This window comes from Mustela erminea, chromosome 7, assembly GCF_009829155.1.
Source record: "Mustela erminea isolate mMusErm1 chromosome 7, mMusErm1.Pri, whole genome shotgun sequence".
Lineage (NCBI taxonomy): Eukaryota > Metazoa > Chordata > Mammalia > Carnivora > Mustelidae > Mustela > Mustela erminea.
This window is the reverse complement of record NC_045620.1, coordinates 22,845,244-22,860,866: the sequence shown is the minus strand read 5'-3', so window position 1 is coordinate 22,860,866 and position 15,623 is coordinate 22,845,244. Positions and strand designations below refer to the sequence as shown.

Here is a 15,623-nt window from a genome sequence, read left to right as displayed (position 1 = left end):
CTCTAAATTAACATTTAAAGTAGTTATGGACATACAGCAAATAATATGTATGTACACCAACAGTTTAACATTAGCCAGACAAAGCTTTAAAAAAAAAAAAAAAAAAAAAAAAGATTTTGATATTATCTGGACACCTGGGAGGCTTTATCAGTTAAGCGTCTGCCTTCAGCTCAGGTCACCATCCCAGGGTCCTAGGATCGAGTTCAACATCAGGCTGGCTCCTTGCTCAGTTGAGGAGACTGCTTCCTTCTTTGATTTTTTTTTTTTTTTTTTAAGATTTTATTTGAGAGAGACTAAAAGTGAGAGAGATTACAGAGGGGAAGGGAGAAGCAGACTCACTGCTAAGTGGAATCTGCTTCTTGCCTGCCACTCCCCCCTGCTTGTGCTCATACTCTCCCACTCTCCCTCTCTGACAATAAATAAAATCCTTAAAAAAAAAAAAAAAAAAAGAATCTGGTGTTACCAAAAGAACACAAGAATCCAAAGCTCGCTCTCTATGGTAAACCATGACTATAAACAATGCGAAGAGCATGTGACAAACTACTGTATATAAAACAACGTTTCATAACATGTAATGGTTCATTTATCAAATCAACTGAAGAGGTTATCTTCATTTACCTCAGAATGTATTACAAATACGATTCATTAAACAAAAGAGAAGAGTTTGGACTGATAAATAAATGGCATTCTAATCACTGTGCCTAAGCATTAGGAAAAAGAAATTTCTAATTCCTGGACTGCATTAATCTAGGAATATTTTCCAAAGGTCCTCTTCTGCTATATAAAATTAAAATAATATGAAAATCTCCAAGCCAAGAACTGCTAGCAGAATAAAGTGGCAATAGAAATAAACACAAATACAAATGAACAAACGAAACAAGCAAAAGCACACCCATAGAGAACAAAACGGTAACTGCCGGAGGGGAGGAGGTTGTAGGGATGGGTAAAATAGGTGAAGCGGAATGGGACATACAAGCTTTCAGTTATGAACACAGTACGTCCACAATGATGAAGAGTACAGGATAGGGAATATCAATACAGTAATGGTAAGCTACAGTGAGCATAGCATAAGGTGTAGTGTTTAACAACTATTATGAGCCTGATACTAATACAACACATTGTATGTAAAATTACAAGTGATAAACACTGATAGAAAACTTCTGAGAAAAATACTTAGATATAACTGGTAAACAACATCTGTATACCTTTTACATCGATTCCAATCTTACAAACACACCCAAATTTAGCAATAAGGTTGTTAAAATACCCTAAGAAAGGATGAAAACTGTTGCTTACTATTTGAAATGTAAAATACATTGAAGCCTCTGGAATGTTAACTTAGAAAAGCTGAATATTAATACTTTCACAGTACAACATGGCTTTCAATTGCAAAAGTCCACCTATACAGTACTATAAATGTAGTTACTCTTTAAGGTTTTCTATTCTTTTTTTTTTTTTAAGATTTTCTATTCTTTAGCTTAATGTAAGAATGCAGTACAGAAGATATTTAACATATAAGATATATGTTTATCAACTGTTTATGTTACTATAAGGATTTCAGTCAACAGTAGGCTGCCAGCAGTTAACTTTTAGAGGAAGTAAAAATTTACACAGATTTTTGACTGTGCAAGCAGGGATCTGCACCTGTAATCTTCACACTGTTCAAGTGTCAATGGTACATATACCCCCTTTTCTTTATCTTTTGAAGTTTTTATTTATTTATCAGATAGAGATCATAAGAAGGCAAAGAGGCAAGCAGAGAGAGAGTGGGAAGCAGGCTCCCTGCTGAGCAGAGAGCCCGATGCAGGGCTCAATCTCCGGACGCTGGGATCATGATCTGAGCCAAAGGCAGAAGATTTAACCCAATGAGCCACCCAGGCACCCCTATATACCCCATTTTCAACTTGACCAAAGTATATTACTTACGTTTGAGGGTTAAACATGTTAGAAAGTTGGAAACACTGTGTTGCAAGAGGCTGAACAGAGGCAGCTGCAGCTAAAGCTGAAGCTAAAAAAACAGAAAAAAAAAAAAAAAAGAGAGAGAGAGAGAGAAATTAGCTTCATGGAAAATGCATCAGAATAGCCCTGATGAATGTAATAAAACCAAAAACCCCTCTAAATCCCAACTGGGAAACTAGGATAGTCAGGTCACTTCCCTAATTTGCGTAATAATGCTATCAAAGTGTCTAATGGTACCCAACTGGAGTTGCCAGAAAACTGAAACAACCGAACATTTGAAATAGCCAATCTTCAGTTGGAAATTTTATTTTTAAATGGAAAATTAACCTTTAGGTGTAATCAAAACTCTTTCAATTAGACAAATTTAAAAATCAATCCAGAAAGGCAAAGGATAAAATAGAAGATTGATTTTATAGAACTGCTTGAGTTTATACCCTAAGAAGCAGGGAACGATGAAAATACCGTCTTCTGTTTTTGCCCATGAATATAGTTACATATTTTCTTTTAAATAAACATTATAAAAGGACTGTTTAACAGAGAAGATGCAGAAAACCATCCATTTAAAATTTAATATCCAGGAATATAAACCCTATTTCAAAATCAAATGAGTATTTTTTAAATGACTAGGTCACAGCACAAGAAACACTAAAAATACCATATATGTTATTATACTACTAAGACACTAATATCCAGGAGGAACATTTAAAACCCATACTGGTTTTAGGATTGAAATGAGAGCACTGTCCAAAACAGCTGCCCCATTGCTTTTGTATGGGATTCACAAAACATTACCAGTAGCTGTTACAGAACTCACCGTAATCAATATATTTGACCAAATTTCATTCCAATATATAACAACAAACAAAGCTAAGGATAAAACAGTGCATTAGAAATTATGGTAATTAAAATTAACAATCACCTGAGGAAATATCAGATATTATTCCACTGAATAAAAATTAGGGCCATGCATGAAATGCATCATAAAAAATGATTACTTGTTATAATTACAAAAGTGCTTTTTGCCCCTTTATTACTTTATTACTTCAATAAACAAGTTTATTCTTGCATGAAGCTTTGCATGAAAATATAAATGCTTAATAAAGCTAACATGTCCTATTCCATTCAGAAAGGGTGAAGATGTAACCATGCTTATGTTATAATGAATATAAAAATGAGACCCATCGTGTACTTTATCATAAACAAATGGAAATATTCTTGAAAATAAACACTAGCTTATTATAAAACTGAGAACTACTTTATTTTTTTTTCATTTTCTTAAATGAATAGGACAAAAATTTAGAAAATATGTGATAGGAACATTCCAGCTCCACCTAGATGAATGCAGAACACAATGAATTCAGCACAGAAATATAGCGAATAGAAAAATCCACTACTTAAACTTTTTACAATCTATTGCAAAAAGAATTGTTAACTGTCTCACTTACTGGAAAAAAATTAAAATACACAATTAATTCCTATCACGGAACATGGTAGACATTTTCATATAGAATCATTCTCCTAAACAACTTTTAAGTACAACCTATGAAAGATGGGATACTGAATTAGCTCAACAGCAAAATACTATAAACAAATGGCAGAGATTTGGCAATCAAAACAAGATAAAATAGCCTACTTTAGAAATAATTATTTCAATCTTTGAAATATGCATGCAATTTAGTTCTGGCTAACTGCCTCATTGCTTGGTAGTGTTAATACAGTCACTGAAGTTAGAGTCCTTAACCTTACGTTAATTAAGTTCAGACTCCTGAAAGATTTATGTGCTGAAACAACAAATTCCATTTTCTGACTTCTACACAAAACAATCAGAACACAAAGATAAACATACAAAACTAAAGATAATGCCAAACTAAGCAACAAATGCACATGCACAGACATTTTAATTTTGTTCCTTGGAACTGTTATGGTTTGGATTAAGCCAACTGAAATGTACATTAATTGATGGCTTAATGTATATACACCATATGTCATTCTTTAAAAAAATCCAAAATGTAACAAGTGATATAATAACTATGTCTTGCTACATTGACATCTATTTCAAAGACAAATAAAAAGCTCAACTCACCTTCAGTCTGTTGAGAAAGTCTTGTTTGCAAATCTATAACAAAAGAGAATTCTACAGCTCAGTGCAGGAACAATGAAGAGCCTCAACTAACAGGGTAAATGTCAGGAAAGCATTAATAAAAGAGGACTACATAGCAGGGTTTATCAAAATAAACTTCTAGTAAAACCTGGCAGCCAAACCTCCTTCCCCATTCCTCATTGACAAGGCTTTGGGGCCTTTGTGTCTTTCCTCCTATCCTAGAAAACTTCTTATGCCTCTGTCCTCCTACTCCTAGTACTCTACCACATCTCCTATGTATTCCACATACTACTCTTCACATGGGAATAATGGGAAATGGGGAAAGGGAAGCACACCGGTCAGAAAATCCATGAAAACCCTGATCTTGAGAATTCAATTCCAAGTACTTGGGATATTCAACTCTAGCGAGAAGATGACAGTTTAATCAGATCTGGTTTCCTGGCATAGTATGGAAATTTAATGAAGCAGAAATAAATTTTAACCAAGATTACTATAATCTATGAAATACAAGAAGAATTCAATCATCTAGTCACTATCAAAAATAAGAATAAGGGGGATGTTTACCAGTGTATTTCCCCATATAATCATTAAATTCTCCAGGGGAAGTGAAGTTAACAGAAAGCTGCTTAGCACTGAAAACCGCAGCAAATGTTAAAAAAAAAAAAAAAGTCACTGTGCTATCTTGAAGTTAAAAACTATGAAAATACATAACATAAAAATTATTTAGATCCAGTAACTAATTTTTATTAACATGTGATTTAACTGTAACACGTTATCATCATCATCATCTAGGTGTCTTCCTGAGTACAGAAAAAAAAAAATTTAAATGGGCAAAAATGACACCTGCTTGCACAGTGGACAGTGCAACTCCAACTCAGGGTTATGAGTTCAATCCCCTCAATGGACGCAGACATTGCTTAAAAATAGAAATCTCAAAAGGTGGGGCAATAACGGAAAGGAATCAGCACCCCAAGTTATGCTGAGATAAAATATACTTGGGTCCTAGGGGCTCAAAACTGGTATCTGAGGGAGTTCAAGAAATGTAACTGGTATATACTGAAGGAACGTGAAGATATGACCATAGAAACACTGTCAAACTTTATAACACAATTTGTCTTTTCTTTCCATATAATAGGGAAAAAAATCTACCATAAGGGATGCCTGGCTGCCTCAGTCAGAAGAGCACAGGACTCTTGATCTCAGGGTTTTGAGTTCAAGCCCCACACTGGATGTAGAATTTACTTGAATAAATGAAAACTTAAAAAAAAAAAACAAAAAACCCACACTATTTTAAGGGTATGTAAATCCCTATCAAGATTCCAAAAATGATTTTAAAGGTCATTTGTAACAAGTTAGGAAACAAAGTACAGGATTCATAAAGATAAGGACTCTACTTTAGGAACAACTTCTTAAATTTCTAAAATAAAGTGGATAGAGTAAAGACTCACCCTTGGTTTTAAAAAAACAGCTTTAAAGAACTTAGGAGAAAGGGCTTTGGACACACTGAAAAGCAATTTATAGCATTTCAACAAGAGGTAAGATTTTAAATGATGACTATCGGGAGAAAGATACCAAGGTTAATGTAAATATTTACCTAAAAATTGAGAGATTATTAATTCAGTAGCGATAACAATCTATGGAAATCGTAAGAAGAAAGAATCAAACTTTATAATCATCTCAATAAACACTAGTAAGGGTGAATATAACAAACACAGATAACTGGCTACTCAGCCAATCCACATGCACCTTTACAGAATTCTAGTTGATCACAATCAGCCCACCTTAACTACGAACTGCACAGTAAATGTGCCCAAGAAGGTGTAGCCATACATTATGCATTGAGAAATAATGGCTAAGGATAGTTATAATGTCTAATTTTCAAAAATCTTCAATTAGGTGAAGATACTGTTTATGAAGAACATCAAATCAACATATTTGATACCGCACCCAGGATATAACATAAGATTGTTGAGAAACAAATCCTATGTTACTATACCAAATCCCCAAAGACAGCAAATATTCACTACCCTCTAGTGAAATAACTAGAATATGATAAAGTCAGCATTTTCTAAAATTATTAAAGGAATGATCTGAACAATGGGAAGCAATATAAGGTTAGTTTTCAGATTAAACAGCAAGTCTATTTATTGACGTAAAGACTTTATTTATTATAGACAGAGAAAGCAAAGGAGAACACAAGCATGGGGCAGCTGGAGAGGCAGAAGCAGGCTCCCTGCTGAGCAGGATGTCCATTATGGGGCTCCATCCCTGGATGCCCAGATTAGGACCTGAGCCAAAGACAGATGCTTAACAAGTAAGCCACCCAGGTGCCCCTGAATAGCAAGTTTAAAAGCATAGACTGAGTTACATTTCTGGAAGGGATGGGTTCCTTAATGTCCTTGATTAAACCAACTGACATTCTTTGGCTATTTGGTGACTCAAGCAATTAAATGTCTAATACTTGTTTATAGAGTCAAAACAATTCAGTGATAATTGGGGGAGTTTTCCAGCGACTCAAAACACAGAAGTCCATTAATGGTTATGATTTTTCCCCATAAAGACAAGCAAGTATGGTTTTATCAAAAAAAAGATTCACTTATTTGAGAGAAAGAGAGGGAGAGACAGTGTAAGTGCTACCAGCAGAGGGAGAAGGGGAAAGCATCTCAAGCAGACTCCATTGCCCTATGCAGAATCTATGATGTGGGGATGATGTCACGACCCTGAGATCATGACCTGACTGAAATCAAGAGACCAATGCTTAACCCACTAGCCACCCAGGCACCCTGGTTCTGTCAAAAGTTTTATAAATACCTATCAGATTTCAAAATAAATAATAGAATCTGACAGGAGAAACACAAAAACAGAAAAGGCAGATTTTCTCAAGTTACAAACGTGGGGACATCCACTAAAAAGGAAACAATGAAAAGGCCCTTCTCTCTTAATAACAAAATAAAAAGCAGAAAGATTCTCTCCTTTAATTAATAAGCTTTTGATTTAAATGGAAATCATGAATCAATCATAAATGATTCTGTCCTTTAATTAATAAGCTTTTGATTTAAATGGAAATTATAAATCACTTAACTACATAAAGAGGTCCATGAATCAATCATGGACATTTATGTATATTCAGATGCAGTACTGTGGTCTTAAACTTACAAACTGTCATTTACAGAGTCTCACTTTGTAGATAGTATTCATAATACAAAGTGCCATACTTTCATGGGATATAGATTTTCTGTTTTCCAAGGTCCAAAATACAAATGGTTCTTCTTACATGTTCTAAAAGCAAATTCTTCAACATTTCAAAATTAAATGCTATGCTGGCTGACAGGTTTTGATTAGCATCAAGGTTTATAAAAGGAAATTTGAGGAACTTAAGCCAAACGAAAACAGTGTTTATCATAAACCAAAGCCCCTGTTACACAACTACAATAGACCATTGCTTCTCTATTTTCCGGCCCTGTTCATGAGTTCCCATTCCCCTAACTGAAAATCTCAAAATACCATGTACTGTTTAGATGAAAGCACTCTTGGTATTGTAATTATTTTACATAAAGCTTGATTTAAAGGTCCCTAATAGTTTTCTCAACTCAAACATTACAAAGAAACATTTCTTGAAAACAATATACATTTTAGTATTTAAGGAAAGTTATGGATTTACAAAGGTCTAACAGGTAATTCCAACTAAAAATGGTACGTAGGGTTCAAGAAAATGCCCTGATAGCCTATTATTATTAGTGAATAATTCTATTCTGTATTTCCATTTCCTTTAAATTTACAAGCTAGAAAGTACTTGATGAATTGAATTCTCAGTAAGTCCTTTTAAATGCAAAAATTTGGCAAATTTTCGAATTAGGTGAAAAACAACGATTTCAAATTAGAAAAGATTCAATTCCTACCTGCCACAGCACCAAATGCCAAAGAGCCACTCATTTGTAGAGCCTGCTGTGCTGCTGGTGGAATCTGCAAACCTGTACCTGTGTAAAAGAAAACAGATTTTACAGTCCTTACTATGTTAAGAGTAGAAAACCCCAATTTTCTGGGTGCTTACTACTACCAAAGTTACTTCACTATAAGTATTTACAAGCAAGACTTGTAATCTGGGCAACTGAGGATATAAATATCATTAAGAAAGCAAAAGGAATCCTGTAATGTATGCTATGGCACTTAAAAGGCACCACCACAAAGTAGATTCCATTAGAACTTTTTAAAAGTAGCCTCATCTATGAAATTGCATTTACCACCCAAGAATAATAAGGTCGGGGCGCCTGGGTGGCTCAGTGGTTTAAAGCCTCTGCCTTCGGCTCGGATCATGATCCCAGGGTCCTGGGATCCAGCCCCACGTCCGGCTCTCTGCTCAGCAGGGAGCCTGCTTCCTCCTCTCTCTCTCTCTGCCTGCCTCTCTGCATACTTGTAATCTGTCTCTCTGTCAAATAAGTAAATAAATAAAATCTTAAAAAAAAAAAAAAAGAATAATAAGGTCAACCACAAAGTAAAAAAAAATATTTTTTGAGTCTGTGTCAGTTACCTTACTCATTACCATATCCACAATAAATCATTCACAACACATGTGAAAACTTACCTTCTGCAAGTCTTGCCATTAATTGGAGACGACCAGTTGTTCCCAAGTCAATTCCAGTCCTTTCCAGTTCATCACTGTCCAAGAATGAGCTAGCACTGGAAGCATCAGTACGTTCAGTAACATGACCAACTTTCATTGGTCTTCCTGCTAACTCAAATCCATTAAGCTGTTCCAAAGCCTTCTTGGCACATTCTGAATCAGAAAACTGTAATTGAGGTAAAGGTGAAGTCCAGTATGTGAGTTCATGTATACACTGAGGTAAGCTTACTTATTAAGTCTAGTCTATTCAATAATTATACAAGTGGGTGGATGGCAAAGTAGAATTTCTAGCTTTAAGTAATATAACCAGATCACAAACTCATTCAAATTCGTTTTGTTAATATGATGGTTTAAACAGCAAGGTATTACGAAATGACACCAAAATTCAGAAATAAGGAATCTTAGTAAGAGAGCATATGAATGAAGTAATTTTCCCAAAATCAAAACTTTTTAATGTGCTCAGATAAACTAAAACGGTGCTTTATTTCCTATCATAAAAAAAGAGCTATTGGTGTGCTTGGGTGGTTCAGTTAATTAAGTACACTGCCTTCAGCCTCAGGTCATGATCCCAGATTCCTAGGATCGAGTCCCACAACAGACTCCATGCTCAGCGGGGAGCCTGCCTCTCCCTCTACTGGCTGCTTCCTTTGCTTCTGCTGTCAAATAACTAAACAAAATCTTTAAACAGAAAAATTAAAAGTTCACTCAGCTGTTATTAATACAAAATTGTGGGTCATTTTATTGCCAATAAAATCATAAAAATATTTTTTCTTTAAATCATGGAAATTCTTAATGCCCAGGATGCAAACACAAACTTAGTTGCACATTAATTCTCATTTTTAACGGGGGACACACACACACACACACATACACACACACGACACAATGATGACAACAACCTCCCAGCAATCCCACAGCTTAGTATCTCATCAGTATGACTCAAAACATTTTCTACTGAGAAAAAAAAGATTAGACACTTAACAAAACATTTATGAACACACAGCAGAACCATGTAAATTAAAATAATCTAAGCTTTGTACATAGATAACTAAATCATAGCAAACAGTTCACACATAGTTGGTATTAAAGAGATTTGTTTTTTCTTATTAACATATAATGAATTATTAGCCCCAGGGGTACAGGTCTGTGAATCCCCAGGTTTACACACTTCACAGCACTCACCACAGCACATACCCTCCCCAAAGTCCAAAACCCAACCACCCTCTCCCTACCCGCCTCTCCCCAACAACCCTCAGTTTGTTTTGTGAGAATAAGAGTCTCTTATGGTTTGTCTCCCTCCCTATCCCACCTTGTATCATTTATTAAAGATATTTTTAATAGGGGCAGGTCATGATCCTGGACTCTTGGGAATGAATGAGTCCCAAATTGAGCTCCCTGCTTAATAAGGGAGTCGCCTTTTCCCTCCCCCTTCCTTCCCCCTGCTCCTCTTCTCTGTCTCTCAAAAAAGATCTTTTTTTTAAAAAAAGTTACTAGCAGGGGCGCCTGGGTGGCTCAGTGGGTTAAAGCCTCTGCTTTCCGCTCAGGTCATGGTCTCAGGGTCCTGGGATTGAGCCCCACATCCGGCTCTCTGCTCAGCAGGGAGCCTGCTTCCTCCTCTCTCTCTGCCTGCCTCTCTGTCTACTTGTGATCTCTCTGTCAAATAAATAAATAAAATCTTTAAAAATAAAATAAAACCCATTTATGAAAAAAAAAAAAAGAGTATCAAGACACTTGCATTCAACTGCCAGAAACATCACAAAAAGTATTACAGACCAAAAAAACCTCATAATGGGGTCATAAATTTCAATCTTGTGGATACTAGCTATATAAATTAACTATATTCACGGTAAGAGAAAACTGGCTAAGCAAGCACCAACATTTGGTATAAATGCCTACTGAAGACAAACTTTTAAACCATTTGAAAAAAGAACCAAGCACCTTTTCCCACTATCAATAACTAAAGTATTACTATATTACTTTGGTCTAAAACCTTAAGTCATTCAATCAATCAAAATTTATATCATAATGTTAACAATAGTAACTGCTTACCGTAATAAATCCATATCCCTTAGATCGACCTGTTTCACTATCCATCATGAGCTGGATACTTTCAATCTAAAAAATAAAAACAATTATTATGTAACTGCAAAGGAGGAAGCAAAAGCATTTTATTCCTTGAAACATGATTTAAAGTCTCCCCACCTAAAAACAAAAACAAATCATCTCAACCCATCTCCAAAAGTACTTCTGAAAGCCTAGATGCTTCTCAAACAAGAAGTTATGCACTGTAGAATAAAAAGTACAATTTTCTGCCTCAAAAACAAACCACTAGGGGCGCCTGGTGGCTCAGTGGGTTAAAGCCTCTGCCTTCAGCTGAGGACGGAGCCCCACATGGGGCTCTGTGCTCAGCAGGGAACCCGCTTCCTCCTCTCTCTCTCTCTGCCTACCTTTCTGCCTACTTGTGATACCTATCTGTTAAATCAAAAATAAAAAATAAAAAGAAAAACAAAACAAAACAAAAAAACCCACAACACTAAAAACCAGAGATCCTTTGTAAACTACAATCAGGTGCTAGAAATTAACATTTTGTTTTCTTTCCATTATGCTAAAAACACAAAATTCCCAATTATATCAGACATGACAAATTGTCCAAGATGCTGGAATAACTAAAAACAAGGGCACCTGGCTGGCTCAGTCAATAGCCCATGCAATTCGTGGTCTCATGGTTTTGAGTTCAAGTCAAATAGTGGGTGTAAACATTATTTAAAAATCTTGGGACACATGGGTGACTCAATCTGTTAAGCATCTGCCTTTGGCTCAGGTCATGATCCCACCCCGAAGTCCTGGGATGGAGTCCCACAGAATCCTTGCTCAGGGGGAGCATGATTCTCCCTCAGACTGTATTCCCCCAGCTTGTGTGCATGCATACTCTCTGACAAAAAAAAATTTGCCTGGGTGGCTCAGTGGGTTAAGCCACTGCCTTCGGCTCAGGTCATGATCTCGGGGTCCTGGGATCGAGTCCCGCATCGGGCTCTCTGCTCAGCAGGGAGCCTGCTTCCTCCTCTCTCTCTCTCTCTCTCTCTGCATCTCTGCCTACTTGTGATCTCTGTCAAATAAATAAAATAAAATCTTTAAAAAAAAAAAAAATTCAAGAGAGACAAAATAAAAAATAAATAAAAATCTTACAAACAGGGACACCTGGGTAGCAGTTACGTGCCTGACTCCTGGTTTCAGCTCAGCTCATGATTTCATGATTTAGATAGAGATCAAGCCCTCCGTCATACTCCACACTCAATCTGCTTGAAACTATCTCCTCTGTCCCCAACCCTGCTTCTCCCAAATAAATCAATCTTCTAAAAAATCTTAAGAATAAAATCAACCCTGAATGCAGATGATCACTGCACAACTCTGGATAGATATTTCAAAGGCAATGAATTGTTCACTTGAAGCAGGTGAACTTTATGGTTTGTGTACTACACCCCAGTATTTCAATACAGCTGTTAATACACAGAGCATAAAAAATTAAAATACAGCATGGATGTACTCTATTTCTTCATGTCCGGTAATTTCAGGAATGCACTAACTTTGTAGTCACTGACCAAAAACAAAAAGATTTGTATGCGAAGTGTGTGCTCATTTCTAATTTAATTTAATAAAAAGCCCACAGTCAACACCCAACTTTTACCATTATGCACTCTTTAAACAGTTCAACAAAGGGGCTGAATGGAAATAGTGAAAAAGTATATCCAAGGGAAATGAAAATTAGTAGTAGATGCAGTATTAACAGTTACCAACATTTTTATCCACAGCCACATAATGAATATTTTAAACTACAGTACAACCCACTATTATTAACATTTATTCTAAAATAAAATGTCATGATAAAATGAGGACCAAGTGAACACGAAGTCTAACTACTTAACTGAGTAGATAGAGAAAAGGTTCTGTACATATACCTTAATGTTCCGAAAGGCCAAAAACAAGCATCCAAAGAACATCAACAGGGGGGGCCTAGCTTGCTCAGTCAGAACATCAAGCAACTCTTGATCTTGGGGCCATGAGTTTGGGCACCCACATTGTTGAGATAGATTACACTTTAAAAAAAAAAAAAACCCGGGTGCCTGGGTGGCTCAGTAGGTTAAAGCCTCTGCCTTCAGCTCAAGTTGTGATCCCAAGGTCCTGGGATCGAGCTCCACGAGCTCCACATGGGGCTCTCTGCTCAGCAGGGAGCCTGCTTCCCTTCCTCTCTCTGCCTGCTTCTCTGCCTACTTGAGATCTCTGTCAAATAAATAAATAAACAAATAAATCTTTAAAAATAAATAAATAAATAGATAGATAGATAGATAGATAAATAACCCCCCTTCCCCCAAAGACCCAACCAAGGAAAACAAAATCTCTCATTCCAAATGCACCGGAAACTCTCATCATTCCAAATGCACCGGAAACTCTCATCATTCATATTGACTTGGAAAAAAGTGATTGCTTCTAATACTCTATGCGTTTCACTGCAGCATTATGAATGACAACACTAAGATTCTTATCTTCAAATGTTATCCTTCTTTCAGAGATACTACCTTAATCTAAGATGCCACAAAACCCTCTCAGAACCACTCTTTCCCATCTTACTATTAAACCTCATTGAAACATGACAAAGTAGAAACACAGAATTATTATGCAGTTATATTGTAAGAAGAACCTATCAAGGATCATTGAAAATAATGGGACTTACCCTTCCAAAAGGCTCAAAGATTCCCCGAAGCATATCTTCAGTTATGTTAAAGTGTAACGAGCCCACATAAAGCCTCATAGGTCCAGCACTTCCCTTCTGTAGATTGTTCGCCATTGCTGCAGCTCTGTTTTTTTCTGCCTGCAAGTTTTAAGAAAAAATGCACATCACAGAGCACTAATTCAAATCATTTTTTTAGAGATTTTATTTATTTATTTGACAGAAAAAGAGGGAATACAAGCAGGGAAAGGGAGAGGGAGAAGCAGGCTTCCCACTGAGCCGGGAGCCCGATGAGGGGCTTAATCCCAGGATGCTGGGATAATGACCTGAGCCCAAGGCAGATGCTTAACAACTGAGCCACCCAGGCACCCCTCAAATCTTTTTTTTTTTTTTTTTAAGATTTTATTTATTTTTTTGACAGATCACAAGTAGACAGAGAAGCAGGCAGAGGGTGAGGGGGAAGCAGGCCCCCTGCTGAGCAGAGAGCAGGATTTGGGGCTCAATCCCAGGGCCCTGGGAGCATGACCTAAGCTGAAAGCAGAGGCTTAACCCACTGAGCCACCCAGGCACCCCCCCCTTTTTTTTTTGAAGATTTTGTTTATTTGACCAAGAGAAACACAGCAAGAGGGGACACAAGCAGAGGGAGCGGGAGAGGGAGAAGCAGGCTTCCCAGGGATCAGGGAACCTGGATGCAGGGCCTGATCCCAGGGCCCTGGGATCATGACCCAAGCTGAAGGCAGATGCTTAACGACTGAACCACCCAGGCCCCCTAATCCAAATCATTCTAATCATAGTAAAATCCTATTCATTTTAGGTTTGCTTAATGACAAGTAATATCAAAGGCTAGTAATGAAATTACTAAATTTACTAAGTCATAACAGGACAAATACTCCCATTTACATGTGATTGATTAAGGGCACTAAATTAAAATTTTAAGAAAATGGTTCAAATGCCAATTTTCTAAAAAAAAAACTTCAGTATCTTATCCAGCTTAAGATAGATATTTTGCGGGGCGCCTGGGTGGCTCAGTGGGTTAAGCCGCTGCCTTCGGCTCAGGTCATGATCTCCGGGTCCTGGGATTGAGTCCCGCATCCGGCTCTCTGCTCAGCGAGGAGCCTGCTTCCCTCTCTCTCTCTCTGCCTGCCTCTCCGACTACTTGTGATTTCTCTCTGTCAAATAAATAAATAAAATCTTTAAAAAAAAAAAAAAATATTTTGCCACAATAAAAAACTTTGAAGTTTTACAAGCGTTAAATCATATATAAAGCAATCATACACTCCATTTCATATGTAAAATGAAATCAATCCTGAAAGTACACTATGCCATCTAAATGAGATGCATCCTGATATCAGACATACTAAATGCGGAAAATAAGACTGTCTCACAGAATTCGTTGTTCATTCAAAATTAACGTATGCTCAAAATCACGGTTACTCAAAGTACAGTACACACCAACTGGCTGGCTGCCATAAAGGGGCTTTTTTTGTCAATATAAAATCACATCAAGCAAAGCATTCAATTTAGCCGTCATTTTTTTCGAAAGGAAGTCTTTCTCAAAGGTAATGGTTATCAATTCATATTCTACCAAAAGTTCCTTTTCATATTAACAGATTGAGGAATTTTGAGTATCAATGTCCAAAAGAGGTTAAAGTTAAATCAACTCAAAACCTCATTTTAGGGACGCCTGGGTGGCTCAGCTGGTTAAGCAGCTGCCTTCGGCTCAGGTCATGATCCCAGCGTCCTGGGATCGAGTCCTACATTGGGCTCCTTGCTCCGCAGGGAGCCTGCTTCTCCCTCTGCCTCTGCCTTCCACTCTGCCTGTGCTCGCGTTCTCTCTCTCTCTCTGACAAATAAATAAATAAAATCTTAAAAAAAAAAAACACCTCATTTTAGGGGCACCTGGGTGGCTCAGCGGGTTCAAGCCTCTCTCTTTGGATCAGGTCATGATCCCGGGGTCCTGGGATCAAGCCCCACATTGGGGGGGGGGGTATCTCCCCTCAGCAGGGAGCCTGCTTCCTCCTCTCTGCCTACTTGTGACCTCTGTCAAATAAATAAAATCTTTAAAAAAAAAAAAACAAAAACCCTCATTTTCATCTGAAGACTCTAGCCCTCTTCATGACAATCTATGCACCATTTAATTCATTCTCCAGGGCACCTGGGTGGCTCAGTTGTTAAACATCTGCCTTTGGCTCAGGTCATGATCTCAGGGTCCTGGG

General features: G+C 37.1%; 1 protein-coding gene across 6 annotated transcripts in view; it reads right to left on the bottom strand.

Annotated features, from left to right (window-relative positions):
* The window catches only part of RBM39 (RNA binding motif protein 39), a 32,375-nt gene that overhangs the window by 2,161 nt on the left and 14,591 nt on the right, over positions 1-15,623 (bottom strand). For 4 of the 6 annotated variants that reach the window (XM_032350804.1, XM_032350805.1, XM_032350803.1 and 1 more), the window contains 6 exons: positions 13,411-13,548; positions 10,731-10,796; positions 8,643-8,847; positions 7,960-8,037; positions 4,043-4,093; positions 1,927-2,008 (listed from right to left, as the gene is read on the bottom strand). In XM_032350804.1, coding sequence (XP_032206695.1) covers positions 1,927-2,008; positions 4,043-4,093; positions 7,960-8,037; positions 8,643-8,847; positions 10,731-10,796; positions 13,411-13,548 — 620 coding nt within the window. The remainder of the gene's footprint in view (positions 1-1,926; positions 2,009-4,042; positions 4,094-7,959; positions 8,038-8,642; positions 8,848-10,730; positions 10,797-13,410; positions 13,549-15,623) is intronic. The other 2 variants (XM_032350806.1, XM_032350808.1) reach the window with 1 other exon arrangement.